At 37.6% G+C, this 16,439-nt stretch overlaps 1 protein-coding gene across 1 annotated transcript in view; it reads right to left on the bottom strand.

Annotated features, from left to right (window-relative positions):
* LOC147222225 (receptor-type tyrosine-protein phosphatase gamma-like) overlaps positions 1-16,439 on the bottom strand; it is a 457,121-nt gene that overhangs the window by 352,497 nt on the left and 88,185 nt on the right. Inside the window, exon 2 of the mRNA XM_086168151.1 lies at positions 14,079-14,195. Within this exon, the coding sequence (XP_086024277.1) occupies positions 14,079-14,195 (117 nt within the window). The remainder of the gene's footprint in view (positions 1-14,078; positions 14,196-16,439) is intronic.

Genomic DNA, 16,439 nt, shown 5'->3' with positions numbered 1-16,439 from the left:
TACATGGATATATTTGTAAAAGGCATCAAGGAATACTTTTTCAAATTTTTTGACAAAACCAGCCCAACCAATGTATCCAATTAGTTGAGTCGCATTTACAAAAATGTTTGCGCTAGTATTAAGGGATCAGTCAAATCAAGCAGTTGCCTTGAATACAAAATACAGAAATATGTCAAACTTAATTTGCAAAAAAAAAAAAAAAAAACTCAGGAAGGCTCCAAGCTGTTGTGTTTTGGTTTTCTAAGAAAAGAAGAGAAATAGACTGAATTGCTCATTCAAGAAAGATGGTAAAATAATTGTGATATATTTGAACATTGGATCAATTATACTGGATAAGATTTCAAGTGCATCCAATTGTTGAAAAGTCTGATTTTAGGCTACTCTGCACAAAAAGAAGCTGTAAGGAGCCAACAAGAGCAAATCAGCACATGAACACCGGTGATAAATATGGATTTGTAGATGCATTGTGCAATCTGTAATTGTACTTGAAAGGGTTGTATTGATACCAACAGCAACACAAAATTATAGGTGCCCTGCTGCCAAATGTGCTGCATTGTTAGACCAAACAAATGCTGGACAATGGAATCAGTAATTTCTTTTAAGTGCCATAAAGAAACTCTCCATTGATGATTAAAAAAGTCCAGTAGTACAGGCTGAAACATTTACCAAATAAGAAAGATGAAACGATATGTTTGAAATTTCATAACAGATATACCAAGGCTTTTTCTTGAGCAAAAAAGAAGCAAGGTGCAAATATAAAAGGTGAAGATGTATAAAAATGGTGAATAAAAACATTGAAAAAAAGAACATGGTATGACTAGGGATGTTCAATTTAACTAATGGTTTGACAGAAAGCCAAAGTGATAACAATGTCACGCTAATTCCGACATGTGATTTCCTGTTTTGAACGCCTAAGAAAAAACAAACAACTAGTACTTCTCATTAAGTTCAGAGGGAATCAATTGAGCACTTGGTTTCCTCTTGCAACAATAAGGGTTCTTTATAAACAAAAAAAAAGAAAAAAATACAAATCTTTTTGTCTCTCACAGATGCTTGCAATGCTGAGCAATGATGTCAACAGAAAAGATCTTATTGCCAGCAGACCGTGAGCTCACTTTGACCTGCCCACTTTATCTATACAAAGCACCTTCTGCGTACCCTTTACTCTCACCCCTCTTTCCATTTGTTCCCATTTCCCAATATCTCTCGCTCCCTCCCTCTCTCTCTCTCCCTGGCAAGGGGTCGCGGCATGAAACGAAGAGATTACTCAAACAGGACAAAGTCATATTCAATTACGGCACCGGGATATTGGCTGTACAGTAAATTGAACAATTATGTGGCAGTGCTACAGTGGCAGATGTGCACGGGGCCCCGTTTTAGTGGAGTGTGCTGTCAGCAGCGCCGGGTCATTCCATTACAGCTACAGACAGGGAGCCAGCCATGGAATACTTATTAAACTACACAAACACACACACATACTCACACACACACATACATGCGCAAGAGCTTTACAATGACATAGATATCACATGCAGGGAAATTAAGCTATGTACAGGTTCTTTTTTACCCAAACGTGATCTTTTTTGCCAAAATAAACTTTTTGTACGAAAAAAAATATATATAAGTATAACTGTTCGAACCTGAATTATATTTTCTGTGAAATGCGTGAAAACCAGTACTAGGTGATTCAGCATCTGTTATATATTTATATATATATATATGATATACATATATATATATATATATTTGATATATATTTATTTACTGAATAATAATTTGGTTAGCAGATTGATAAAAATGTATCAGTTAATATAGAGATATACTAATAATAATAATTGGAAATTGAATAAATGTAGGTCCAACAAAAAAATACAAGAAACATAACGGTTATTGGATAAAGTGTCTTAAAATTATTCATGAGAAGAAAATTGTGTCACGTGTTTATTGGGTCCTGTTTGATTAAGTTTTTCAGTTCAACAAGGTTACTTTCAAAGTGGAGTTAAAAAAAAAAAAAAAAAAAAAATCGGGCCTACCATTTAATGTGCCTTAACCTCTAAACTGCTGATTTCTCAGTTTAACGGTCACTACATTCTTTTAATTGAGTTAATATAATATACTTTACCCGAAGAGTTCAGAACTCTCTGCTGTGGAAAGAATCATAAAGGGGTCTTTTTAATGGACTTTGGATAAAAGTCAGAGGTCCTTTTCACATTACTTAACCATCACCCAGGCACAAAAGGCATTAAATTGCTTTAATTGCTCAAGTCTCCATGAAATAACCCCCCAAAACCCTTCAAAGCCATTAAACTATTAACCCTAGCTTGAACAATCAATCTTGATTCAACACTGAAATTCATGCAAAGTGTATCATAGTATATATAGTATGGGGCTTGTTCTTATCCAAAACACGCTTTTCCCCTTCCCTCGGCAAATGATCCTGCCAAGAAAAGCAGCAATCTGTTAAATGACTCCGATTGAAAGCCTTGCGTGTTGGTGGGAGATGCTCAGAACAACGGTTGTTTTCGACATGTGAGACACACAGACTCGACTAGTACGTCTGTCGTTTGATCTCCCCCCGAATATAATAATTGATTCAGTCTCCACACCTAAAATCAATCTTCAGCATATCATTGATGTGTTAAAAAATGGAAATTAAAGAAAATTAAAAACTGAAGTATCTCTGAGAAGGATCATAAATGATTGGCAGTTATTACTCTACTGATGCATTGTTAAAAATATAAAGCATAAATTTCCTTGATGTATATATATTGCCGAGGATGATAATGTTCACTGTTGAATTACTTTCTGAATCACAGCTCTATCAATCAAATATGTCTGCCAAAAAAAACAACGCAGAGGATTTGTGACAAGAGTAACTGCCAAATATTTTGGTGTCACTAGGAGAAAAAAAACAAAAAATTCTCAGACTCAATCCCTACCAGGCACCAACATCACACTACCTCCTAAATCTAAAATGAGGGCTTTGTAAAGCTGCAGCTCACTCATGTGGGGACACCAGAGCTGCAAGGCCTTAGGCAATTCTTCAGTTTGCCTGAGCTCCAGGCTCACGACTGAGGTAGTTGGTGTGGAAAAGAAGAAAAGAAGAAAAAAAGAAGAAAAAAAAAACCTGCAGTCACATATGGCAGAAAATGAAAAGTCAGCATCAGTCACGCGGAAGCTCTTTTAGAACACTGAGGCAGATTGTTGGCCCTTTATAGAGGTGCGCGTGTGCTTAGTGGAACATAAAATTAAAAGATAGCCTTTGATAAAAATAAAGATGTGACGCTGTTCAAAATAAAACATATGTGAAAGAGAAGTTTGAACGTGATCTATGTTTGAAAAGCCAGTTTTATGAGAAATACGTATCAATGCCAGAGTCAAAAGTCAGCCAGAGTCAAACACATCGCAATCAATTAAAAGATCCTCACTTGTCATCGAAGTGTCTTCTCCCCCTTTTCTTTTTATTTTCACATTGTCTCATTGGTGTTAACCCCCTGTCAGCCTTCTCTCCCTATGTTCACACCTACATTTTCACAGTGGCACGGTGCCAGTGAATTTATTAGCACAGGCAAGAGGGAACAAGAACATGTAGTGGGTTGGACTTAGCGGGAGAAGGAAGAAAAAAAAAAAAAGTCCCCCCCGAAGAATTAAATGTGTGTGCAAACGTACAGTAGCTGCAGTGAAGCAAGCGTGTTATGCTACACAGGAAACAAACAACCTTCTTAAATCTATCACTGGTGTGGGCGCCCTGGACTCTCCAGAACAGAAGTGAAAATGAAGTGACATCCATGTGTCTGATTCACAAAAGTTAAATAGGAGCTCACAGGATGTGATAGTGATACAACAGGATCACCCACAGGGTTTTGAACCCTATCCTCTCCAACTTTCATTCATATGCAAATAAACAATGCACTAAAAATTCATTTTGGGAGAACAGAACATTGCTTGGATTCAGTTATTTCTTAGCAATATTGCATTTAATCCCCTTTTTAATCTGAGTGTTTTGCGCAAACCATGTATATGAAGAGAGTCTTTTGAATGAATATGTAAATAAAATGGTCATTGCATAACAACATTTTTTTGACTGTGTCAAAACCTAATTTAGCTTACAATGCTCTTGTATTGGAAATAAAAAAAATTCCCACCCTTTCTCCACGAAGATTTCATACAAAATGTTCATCTCCGCACATCTCACAGCTGGTGATTAATGAAGTTTTGAGCAAGTCACACAGCTAAGTTTCCCTCATTTCCCTCCGTCTGATCATGACATCCACTTTAGTCAGCTGTTACATTCTCTCATCCTACCTACAGGGGGTTCATTCCTCTCATTTCATCCGTTTAAATGTGTCATCTTATTTCTCATCTTACTTCACAGACATTTCTATTTCGTAGGCTTTTGTCAGATTTATTTGTTTAGCTGCCATTGTTCTCTTCCCTTTTCATTCATCCCTCTCTCTCCCTTAATTCACCCCGGTAAAGAAAACATATTTTGGATACTTCTTCTTCTATGGATTTTGGAGGTAGGACTCACATGTGGAGACAGGACTCCGCACCAAGACAGACTGGGTTTAAAACAGCAAGTTTACTTAGATTAATGAATAGGCACACCCAGACCTGGCAGGGGGGTGCAGGGCGGATAAAGGCAGACTGGGTAAGGGGGATGCAGGGCAGGAGAGGGCAATTATGCAGAAGGCGCTCGCATACACCGCAGAGAAAAGCCCGGTCGGGTCACAGGCGGCCAGGCAAGATGCGCTGCCGTAAACCAACGACGGAGGAAACCTGATCAGAAACGGTCAGGGGGGACGCTGGGCTGGAACGGTCGGACGAAAGCTGGACAGGAACAGAAAACCTCGGTCAAGGCCGGGTTGCTGGATAGAAGGCGCAAGCATACACCAACGAGGGGAGCTACCGCCTGGCACGATACACGTGTTTCTATTGCAAAGGGGCAAATGGGGAAGACTGGGGGAAATTGACCCGGAAACTAGTGAGGCCCAAAGCTGTGGTTTTTTTGGCGCTCATGGATTGCCAGGAACCAGGACCAGCCGTGCACTCCAGATCGCACGGAAATCCGAGCCCAAACCTGACATCTTAGCGTCCTTTCCATCCATCTCACAGGTGTTCTGCTCGTCCCTGAGTTATGTTTCCCCCATCAAGGCGAACAAGAGTCTACATCGCACAAGCAAGAGAGTCAATCCTCAGCCATGTTCCAGAGATGCTTAAGGCACTGAAGGGACCAAAATATTATTGGACATTACTATCTAAAAGAATGTCAAAACCCACAGTGGAGCGTTTTTGAGTTTTCAAGAAGATGAATAAGTGCAATGGCAACAAACCCCCAATAAATTTACAAAAAAGTCTTAAAAGCCTTTCCCGCCTATGACCTTGAGGCACACAAAAAAGAAAGGCTGCTTTTTACAATATTTTATCCCATTCCATTGTATTTATTGATTCTCCTATCGCCAATTGCAATGGCAAAATTTCCCCTCAGTGCTTTTTGAGTGAGAGACATTGCTGTGACTTTATGAGGTGGTACAATCATCGTTGTCCTTGAATGCTCAGAGTGATGGATTCTCCAGTTGTTAGTTACTATTCATGTTTTTACAACTGGATTCACAACTCTTTGGTGTATCCAGTGAGATTCATGTTTCTTTTTCTGAAATGTTTGCATTGCATTCATTATTCCTTTTTCATACACATTATTATTGAATCTAGTTATTTTCGATTTTTAAGTTCCTATTAAAAATAACCCATCAATAAACAAATATCAGCGTGTCTACACAGAAATTAGAATTTCAATTGTAAATGTTTATTTTAGTGACTTCAGTGAAGAAACATGTTTTAGTGAAGAAACATCCTTTACAGCCTATGCCATCCATGGGCCACCTCAATTAAACATTTTAATTCAAATAGCCAGAATGTACCAGCTTCCAGTCTTTTTTTGATCGGTGAATGGCTTAAAAAATAAAAATCACAAGACATAATTAGTGTTTGAAAAAAATACATCAAACTACATTCCAGATAAAGGTGTGGTTGGATAATTTTATTAACACAGCACACTTTGGTTGAGAATGAATTTAGCTGTTTATCAAGTTTACAGGATATTTCTCTCTTACATATTGAATGTGGAGTATTATTAATTACCAGTTTTGTTACTATTTCTATTATTGATAAAACGACATAAAGATAATTGTTATTGTAATTATATAATTTTTATCATTAACTTCAGCTCAAGAAGATTGGTGGGAGCTACATTATTTTTTTTTATTTATTTTTTTTTATATGTAAAAATTAAATTTTCCCAAAATACACAGAGCAATTGCAATGATTGCCCTTCAGCTAGTAGGTTTCTTTAACAGTCCAATATCTGTTTAACGGTCTCTTCTTTTTCATTTCGCCTGTACATTTTGATAAAGAAATTTTTATCTTCATCTTTTATCCAAGAGGTTTGAGACCTATTTTTTTTCTTTAAAAGGTCTTTCATCCAGATAATAAAAATGGCATGTAAAGTAACACAGCGATATCACCTTTATTTTATTATTAACCTATGAATGGCATATAATATAATGGCATATAATGCACTTGACCAGAATATCTGGCTTAGTTGCAGTTGATGATTCTCCACCTGATTTTAAATAGACACGAGGCTATCGTTTCAAGGACTTCTTGAAAGTCCCGGTGATATTATGATGCTTTTCAGGCCATCAGATCGATGCCTACTACCCACCCCTCGCAGAGCAAACGGGTTTGATCCTGCATTAGACACGCAGTCACCGACACAATCAAGGAGAGTAGTCATATAATGCGTCACCCCTCGCACCTCGCACGCGCTGTTCAATTGGTGGCTGCCATTCATTTAATCAAGATGCACACACACAAAGTGGAGTTTACATCATACAAACATGTGCACATATGCACACAAGCGGGCATTTATGTGATGACTGCAAAAAGTACAGGGACAAGGTTGATTGAAGGCAGCCTTCTTTGTCCTGCGTGTCCTTTGACCGTTCATCAGCTACTGCTGTTGCATTTAATGGTTACTTTGTTCGCTTATTCCATCCCTTCAAAGGCTGACTGACAATAGAAATATGTACCAGTATGATTTTTTGAGACCTCTAAACATGAAATCCACATGTGAGAGTTGCCAATGTGAATACATGCCCAAAGCATTAATCTGTTGTAAAAACAGCTGGTGCCACAAGTCCTGCCATGTTCAAAAAGTTTTCCTATAAAACAAGTTCCTTTTTTTTTTTTGAAGATGACAGGAAGGGCAAAAAAACATGAATGATGAGATTCCCAGTGATTGCTTAATAATCTTTATTAAAAAGAAATAATAATAAATACAAATTTTCTTCTGAAAATGACCTTTGCAAAAACATATTTCTCAAAAATATAATTGTAATATGTTTTTAAATTGCCTCTCAGGGACAAGGAAAGCTTTCCTGATTCAGATCAAAAAAACATGTTTAAAGTGCCTCAGACATTTATGTTGCAGGGATCTAAGATTGTTCCGTTGAAGATGACAAGTTGGCCTTCCTTGAAGTTACTCTTCTTTTTTTAAAGACGGTTCATATAATACTAGACAAAGAAAAGCACCATCCATCTGTCCATTAACATGTCTACCCATCTATCAGTCACATCACCTTTCCATCAAAACCATTTGTCCAACCATCTACCAAACAGTGCAAAAAAAAGTGTCCATTTCTTCCATTGTATCTTTTATAGAGTGATAGGACTGGATTGACCAATTTGAGAAGCTTGGCCCGACTCTTTTGAATAGAAACATTACTTATTTACAAAGTTTTGGGACTGAATTATGTCTTCTTTTAACTAGTCTTTGACTGCAAACCTATAGCATATGAGACCAATTGCAAGTATGATGGTTGAAGAGGACGTTCCAAAAGTGCACATGAACAGCCTTTAAAAGAACAGTGTTTAGAAAAGAAGAAACAAAGTAAACTTTTAGAACATAGACACCTCTGAACTTTTTTTTAGAGCTGCCAAATTTAAAAACAGAAAAAATAAAGAAATAAACACCATGCTGAAGGAAGGTGAATTGTTACCCCCTTGTTAAAAAGAAAAAAAAAGGTCCACACCGCTGCTTATCACAGCTTTTACAGCTCTGTTTCCTTAAACTGAGAGGTGTTCCAAGCTTCCAGGTGAATGAAATAGTTTCACGTGTTTCCACTGATTTCATGGCAACTCTAGGAGGAGAGCACATTGCTGGGCAAAATTAAAGGAAATGCATGTCTGTTATAAAGGATATAAAGGATTCTGATTAGTTTGCATTTTTGCATGCCGGAGTGCCAGATATTTCATTCAAGACAAGGGATAAGTAAATCAGGCAAATTGCAAGTTAAGGGCATCTTTTCAATGATGTTCACTGAGGCATTTGAGAGTTTTCAACCTCTGAATTGGAGTGCCTCTCCAGACATAAGGGAAAGTATTGACAAAAGCAAACTCTAAACCAACAGTAAATGAACCCAGTATAGATCGAACAAACCATCTATCTCGCTAAATACAGGTTAGATCCTGCGTGAAGCAAAGCTTTCACATCATCACAAATGAGTTTAAGGTAAGCTAGAATTATGATTTTTGAGGACTGAAAATCAGATTTTTTATTTTTTTATTTTATTTTTTTTATAGTGTCATGTTTCTTGGGCCTAAACGGAGGTTCTTGTTTTGTTTTTATTTTTGATTGCAATGTTCTTGGTCCTTTTAAGTGCAAGTTTGGGTTTTCTGTTTGACTGATTTGCTACAGCTGTCAGTTGGAATTGGAGCGGCCAGGCAGGGGTCTCGAGGAAGACCAAAGAGAAGATTTATGGATGAAGTAAAAGAGGATGTGAAGGTAGTTGGTGTGAGAGAGGAGGATACAGTGAATAGGGTTAGATGGAGAAGGTTGATTTGCTGTGGCGACCCCTGAAGGGAAAAGCCCAAAAGAGAAGAAGAAAAAGAGGATTTACTGTCGGAGGCAAACAAGGGTTGCTGAATGACATTAACAGTGTGCAATGGTGATTCCTGCTGTTTTAGTAATGTACAGAATGCAGCAATGACTGAAAAACAATAACAATTTTAAGACAATGGAATGGCACATCACCTTGTATGTATCTATGGATTTTCAAAACATGCACTTTACCCCACAATAACACAATAATACAGTGTATTCATTTTTTCAGGGATCAGGGGAAAGGCCAATCAATGCACAGCACTTTTTTTTGTTTTAATTTTCATATTCGTGTCTATAACAAAAGTGAATAACAGTGATTAAAGTTGAGAATTATAGACTTTAAGATGCATGAGAAAATTGAGTTTTATAATTTCCAATAAAACCATAAAATGTCCCTTTAGACAATAAAATTAAGAATGCAGAGGTGAATGTAAAGAAGCACTAAAATTGTATGTGCTTTTCCACACTTCAGCACTTTCAACACATATCAACACTTTATTGGTGAATTTTCCAGCACCAGATATAACGAAAAAAAAAAAAATTCTTACTGCTAAGCTCTAAAAACAGATTTTCCAAATGACTGAAATATCCATGCAACATTTCAATTTTTATCTTCATTTACCTTCTTCGAGACTGTTGCAAAAGTGCCTGAGAGCTCTCCGATGAGCTGGTGTTCAATGGTAAAAACCGCCCGACACGAAGCACGCAAATTAGGTTTGCTAACTCTCTGCTGTTGATAGCAGGCCTTGACATTGTGCAGCCCTGGAAAATTAATTTCCAGTCAAGTGTGCGTGTGTGTGTGTGGAAATGGTTTAAGATGGGGGCAGGTGATTGTTAACATCTATGTGTGAGTCCTATTGTGAAGAGGAAAAAAAATATATATGATATTTCAGCAGTCGGGCACTCATCGAGCCAGAGCCAAGACATGTGACCTCTGAATGCCAGAGTCAGCTCACTGTAAAAGATGGCCTCTTAAAATTATACAGCAAAGCACTTGTAATTATGTGGAATGGTGAACATATATCATGATAAGGATTGTATAGTACATCATACAGTTTATATTGCATATCCTAACCATGGATTGGCCGATGGATCTTCTATGAGGTTAATGTGAGTAGTAAAAGTTTGAGAGAGGGTTTCATAATGACATGCCGTTAAAATAATTAAAGTGATATTCAGTTGGTCATTATTTTAATTTAGCTGATTGCGGTGTCAGTGCGTTGCTTTAGTATTTGGGGTCAATCTGACCGGATTCAACACTGAAGAAAATGATATATAATTGCTTCCCCCTCATCCCTTTTTTACATATTTTACCAATAAATGTAAATATGATTATAATTTTGAGTCAATAAAGTGCGCATATTGTGAACATCAGTGTTGGTATCATTTGGACCCCAGGCAAGAGGGTTTTTTTTGATAAAGTGGTTCCAAATAACAACAATTCAGAGTAAGAGCTGTAAAGTACATTACAATTGTGATTCATACTTTTTTTTTTCTTTATCTTTGATACTAATCTAACTTTTGAAAAATCGAAGCACAACTAAGTGAATAATTTGGTGGGATATTAAAGTAGATGTCATTTACAGACCCTGCATGCAATTTTTTCGATTTAGCTTTTTTTTTTTCTTCCTTTTCATTTTCTCTCGACCGGCGAAGTGTCTTCGGAGTGTACAAATCCTTAATTTTGACAAAGCATTCAACCCAAAACTTTAAAGTGCCATCTTTGATCATTCTTTTTTTTTTTTTGAAGAGTCAGATGTTTCACAGCCCCCATTAATTGTGATCTCAAACTAATAGAATGCCAAAAGGAGAATGTGTGAATTGTTGTGTTTTTCCATCTCTTTGTCCCAATCTCTCACTCTGAAGGCAGTGCCATCCCTTGATAACACTTGATTTGTCAGCGCTGTGCTGGTGTTTAATCTGCCACCGGGATCAGGCAGAGGGCAGAGCAGCCGTGGCCCACTGAGGTCCTGATTGGGGTTTGTCAGACTCCTGTAGGACGCGATTAGAACAAGCTAATTAGGACAGATGGAAGTTCAGGAAACTTTGGGGAAGTTGTCAGAGCAGAGATTGAAAAGGCAAGGAAGCAAAAATGCTTGTTTGTGTGTGTGTGTGTGTGTGTGTGTGTGTGTGTGTGTGTGTTATGGATGACAGAGTATGATGTGAAGATTAGCAACGTCTCACTTTTCACTTTTACGACCTGAATTTAAATTGAATTGAGCAGCTGTTTTTAGCAGCGCAGCCCCTTACGCCTCTTTTAATATTAATCATATAGACTATACCTTGCAAAGTTTGATTTTCAAAGGTAGTCATTATGGTTGTGCTAATTATCCATTACAGGCTGATTAGAATGGTTTCCATGAGAATATTGTTGTTTTTTCCTTCATTAAAAGAACATGAGCTTGCTTTGAATAAAATTACACAGAGCTTTCTGCTTTATCTAAACCGATTTATCCATTCATTTATCAATTCATATCCCATTGTTTTTTGTGATTTTCCCATATCTCCATGTTGTTCGGTTCAAATTGGAAATAAAATAAGAATATATTGCAGAATAAAAATTGAGATTTGGTTGTTCCTGTACCTTAAATATCGGTCAAAATGGTAGAATTATAAAATTAGTTTACCATGTATTAGTGAATTATGTTTATGTATTAAATGTAGAAAATGATATTTGTTTCTTCTGAACAAGAATATTCAGACACCAGATCTCTTCACCTTTACGCTCATTAGATCACTTTGTTTCCATATCTTGCCAGCTCAGTCATGACATCAGCATCATGTGGAAGAACTGGGGTCAAAGTTATATTGGAGAGACAGCCGGTGAGAAGTGGCGAATTGAAAGTGTCACTGGATCTGCTTTGACTTTTTATTTTTTATTTTCCCCCACCAAACGCCTGAGCTCCTACAGGAACGACAGGCGACCAATTACGGTTAGACGAGTGAGTGGAAATATTGATATAAATAAACTCAAAGATCATTTGTGGCCTGAGGCTTATGTCGCTTGTGCAGTGAAAGATTAATCCTACCCTTTTAAAAAAAGAAAAAAAAAACCTCTAAAGGGACGTCAGAAGTGCCCTCGCCCCCCACCTCCTCGGAGCAGAGCAGTTGTAAAATTAAAAAAAGGGCTTGGAGACACCTCCGAGCCACAGGAGCAGTGAGCGAAGATGATGAGAAGAGCACATGACTGCTCACACTTTTAAATCATATACCGCCTCATAGCACGCTCTAAATCACCCTACTTTACCTTGATATACTTTCATTACCCCAAATTGCTGATACAAAAGTTTAAATTAAAATTTTGAAAATTTGTATGCCTCGTGTGAATGAATACAAATTCAGGTGTTAATCAATGGAGTCATCCATAATCTGGATTTGTGGTTTAAACAATTACTCCAGAATATTACTAAATTGAATTATCTTTCATTTTCTGTATTTAGACATGAGAAGTGGAACATTGAAACAATTTTGGCAATGCAAAGTCAGTTTATGTTGTGCAGATTAGGCTGGTAGTTCAACAGGTAAAAGCCTGTTAAATTGAAACTCATATTCATAAGAGATCTCTTGGCCTAAATTAGGGGTGAAAATGAATGACAAAAAAATCACTTTGTGGTGCAATGCAGCATAAGAAGGAAAAAAAAGTTTTATATTTTCAAAATAGAAAATATGCATTCTGCTTAATTCAATGCTTCCAGTCACATAAGCAGAATCCTCTGAGACGAAACCTAATTTGCTACACCAGTAAGTTGATACTAACATAGAGCAGACGTAGCTTCCTCCAGCTTGAAATAAAATCGAATAAAATGGCGCATCAACTTGGAATTCTTGGTCGGAAAGTAAGATGCCATCTCTCAAAGCCACTTGGTTTCACTCTTATCACAGAAAAATCAGCATAGCAATAAAGTGTTAGGTTATTGACATACTGTATCTATGTGATGTTGGATATTTCATAATCCTTTCCTGACTATGGTAGCTTCATATTTTATTTAAACTGCTGTTACATCCCCCTGACTTGTAACTAAAATACACAGAGGGTAAAGATAACTGGTTTTCAACGATCTGACTTGCCACCAGCAATCATAAAGATGTGTGTATGCCTGTTCCAGACTAAATAAAACAAATGCGTAAACACCAAACAGGATATTTACCTTAATCTGATTGAAACTAAGAAATCGTCTGAAATACATGAAATGTTTAAGACTCCTGTCCTCAAACTTCACCTACATGATTCATCTAGTTGTATTTAGTCACCATGTCAGTTCAAGCATAAGAACACCGTATGTAGGGAGTCTGTTAAAATATATGTGTGACTGCATAAAACATTTTTTTTTCTGTCCTCCCAAGCCCAAATTAGCCCATCTCAGTTGAGTCCTGACCCACAAACAAGAAGCTTTTTATTTTCCTTAATTTCCCTGAGAAAAAAAAGGATCCACTCAAGACAAAAGTGTATTGTCTTTAAAGCATAGCCAGTATCTGCAGAGCCACTTATGTGATGACTCAAATTATTATTTTTCTAAATAATATTCACGTCTAGCTTTGTCAGCGCGGCCTATTTTTAAATTCCTCATTTTTTCTCAATTTCTGTATTCACACTGAAAAACCATGACATGGGGTTGCATTTGCAGTGGACATTGAAAGAGGTTAACCTGAAAAACCTGTAGTTTCCTCTGGATCTGCCAGCACAATGTTTCATCTCTGACATGACTGCCTGAGCTGGTACCGACCATACAAGTGAACACTCGGGATTCCATCAAAAGCTCCACGGTGCATTTCAACAGTATCCCCAGAAATGCTTCACTTCACTCTTTTTTTGGAAGGGTCAATTTGCACAGAGCATGTGGAAAAAAGACAATATTTCGATACTAGTTCAATTTTCAGAATGGAATATATAACGGATGCTCAGTCATTTACGACATCGTTCCATCGGCATCCTACGAGCTGCAGCAGGCCAACGTGTACATGATATGAATCCCATAGACAGGATGTTGCAGTGAATACATGCCACACCAGCAACTTTGCATTGCACTTTCTTCTAATAGTCCTCCCATGAACCAGGACTGGTGCCATCATTCTTCTAAGGCAAAACTTTAAGGGCACAAACACACACACACACATATATAATAGAAGTAAGAACCTGAGTAGGCCCAGTAGGTCTCCTCTGTGGCAGCTCTCCGGTGTCGTGTCTCTCCGGCCGTGGCCCAGCGTACGCCTTGGACGGGGGCTTGGGGCTCGGCTTGGCTTCCTGTCAGTGCTGCGGGAAAGAAGAGCAACAGTGACAGGCAGGTTAGAAAGCAGCGGCAGATCTTCAGCGGTGCACGGCAAACCTGTCTGGGTACCTGCTGGGCCGGATGACATCCAACTGTGTCCTTAGTTGACCTACCATGCAAAGCTGCCTCATAATAACATTCATAACAAGAACATAGGTCAAAGACACAACAGAAAGAAAGACTATATCATGGCAATGGGGTGTATGGCCACAATGTGTTTTTAAGCACAAGTCTGATTAAAAGTTGGGCCTGCCTAAGAAGAAGAAAAAACAAAATTAACAAAAAAGATTGAATGATATAGATATGCAAAGGAAATTGTCAGTGTCAGGAGAGGTAGATATTGATGTCCTCTGTCAAAGCCACTTGGGTGATTTTTTTTTTTTTATAAACAATTTTTTTTATTTCAAGATACTGAAGGACACTGCAATTAATTCCTAGATTCTAAGAAAAAAAGTATTAGCAGCACAGTGCAATAGTAAAGACATAAATAACAATGAAATGCCCCATGTACTGTCGAGTTTGCAATGTTTAAAGTGACAAAATTTCAAAGGAAGGGGAAAAAAAAAAGTAGTCAGGAATTTTGATATAAGTATTCACATTGAGATGAGATCTTTCAACTTCTAGTTTGCTTGCAATGAAACATCTGAAACCAAAGAATGGAGGGAGCGGTCTGAAAATCATCTTTCAAGATAGCTATCTATCAAATAATTAAATATTGTATGAAATGTTTGGGATGAACGTATGGAATTTGAATTTTCAGTTATACCAGACTCATTTTAGATTACCTCAAGACAGAATGTATAGATCGCTTTTGTTACAGTAAGACAATATTGCGATTGGCTGGCATGGTTTTATTAAGCATGGCAACTTATCTAAAGCGATCTTTAACTACTTCAGGCCTTATATGTAGGCCTTTCCTCAACACCATTTCATAAATATTTAATGCAAATTATAGAATGCATACTTCAATACCAAAGTTAAATTACATGGGAAATTTAGAGATGGTGATACATGAGTAACTTATGTCTTAAAAGCACAAGTAGTGCACATTATGTGTCTGCCTAGTTCTGTTCATAGTTCTCAGGTCAAGATGAATAGGAGGACATTGCAGAGGTTTTCATCAAAATACTTTTCATGAAATACATAAAAAACAATCCATGGTAGCAGATATATTCTTGAAAAGACAACTCACTACATTACCTAATCTCTGCAATCTGTTTTGGATAGTGTATCAAATAATCGATAGAGGTTGTGAAGGGCAAAAAATTGCTTCTAAATCGGATGCCACGGCACGCTGTTGTCAACGGGATTTTTGAGCAAGGCTTTCCCAGTCCACTCTCAGGCAAACAGTTCAAGGTCCAATCAAATGCAGGTATATGTATTGAGGTTATGCAACAGTTAGACATCTTGCAGAAGACACACAAATCCGTGTCACTCCTTTAGCATTCTATGAGGCCGTCAGGTGTTAAAAGAAGGGAAGGGAGAATAAAAAGAATAAAAAAAATAAAAAAACTGTCCATCTTCAGGATTCAAGTGTGAAATTTCTCACACAGGCAGGGACCTTTTTCATTGCTGCTAAAGAAAAGGCAAAGACGGGTGTCTTGGATCCTTTAATGTTGAGGACAGAATGCCTGACAGCTTTTCAACTAATGGTGATTCTCTGCTCTGAGATTTGGCCTTTAAAAGATCTTTCACTGGACAGAAAAATCATGCACAAAGGGAAAGGCAAGTCCTTTATAGACCTCTTGATGGAGCTTTTTTTAGGCCCTTACAATCTCAGCTAACAAACAAGACATCAGATTTGTCATGACTGACAGACTGACTGCCATCACTGGAGGAGTTATTTGTCAGGAAAAATGCATTATATTTGCTTGCTCTTATAAAGACTTCAATGTGGAGTCATTCCGGCCTAAAATATATTATGATTGTTGGTTTCTAAGTGGTAAAAACACCAACCTCACATCAAGAAGGTTCATTTCCATGGTTCTCTATGTAGAGCTCTCATGTTCTATGTAACTGTGAGGCTTCTCCAGCTGCGTAACAACTACACAGTTAATTGATAATCTACATTGTCTGCAGGTGTGAATGGTTGTATGTTTATGACATGATACTGACTGGTGATTGGTCTGGCCAAACCCCGCCTCTTGCCCCGTGTCATCTGTGATTGGCTGTAATGTGAAAAAAACAAACAGTATGCTACAGACACCGACCAATGACACGACTAAGTC

This window comes from Fistularia commersonii, chromosome 21, assembly GCF_037954325.1.
Source record: "Fistularia commersonii isolate RoL2024-O1a breed Wild chromosome 21, RoL_Fcom_v1.0, whole genome shotgun sequence".
In the NCBI taxonomy this organism is placed as follows: domain Eukaryota; kingdom Metazoa; phylum Chordata; class Actinopteri; order Syngnathiformes; family Fistulariidae; genus Fistularia; species Fistularia commersonii.
This window is presented reverse-complemented; position numbering and strand designations above follow the sequence as displayed.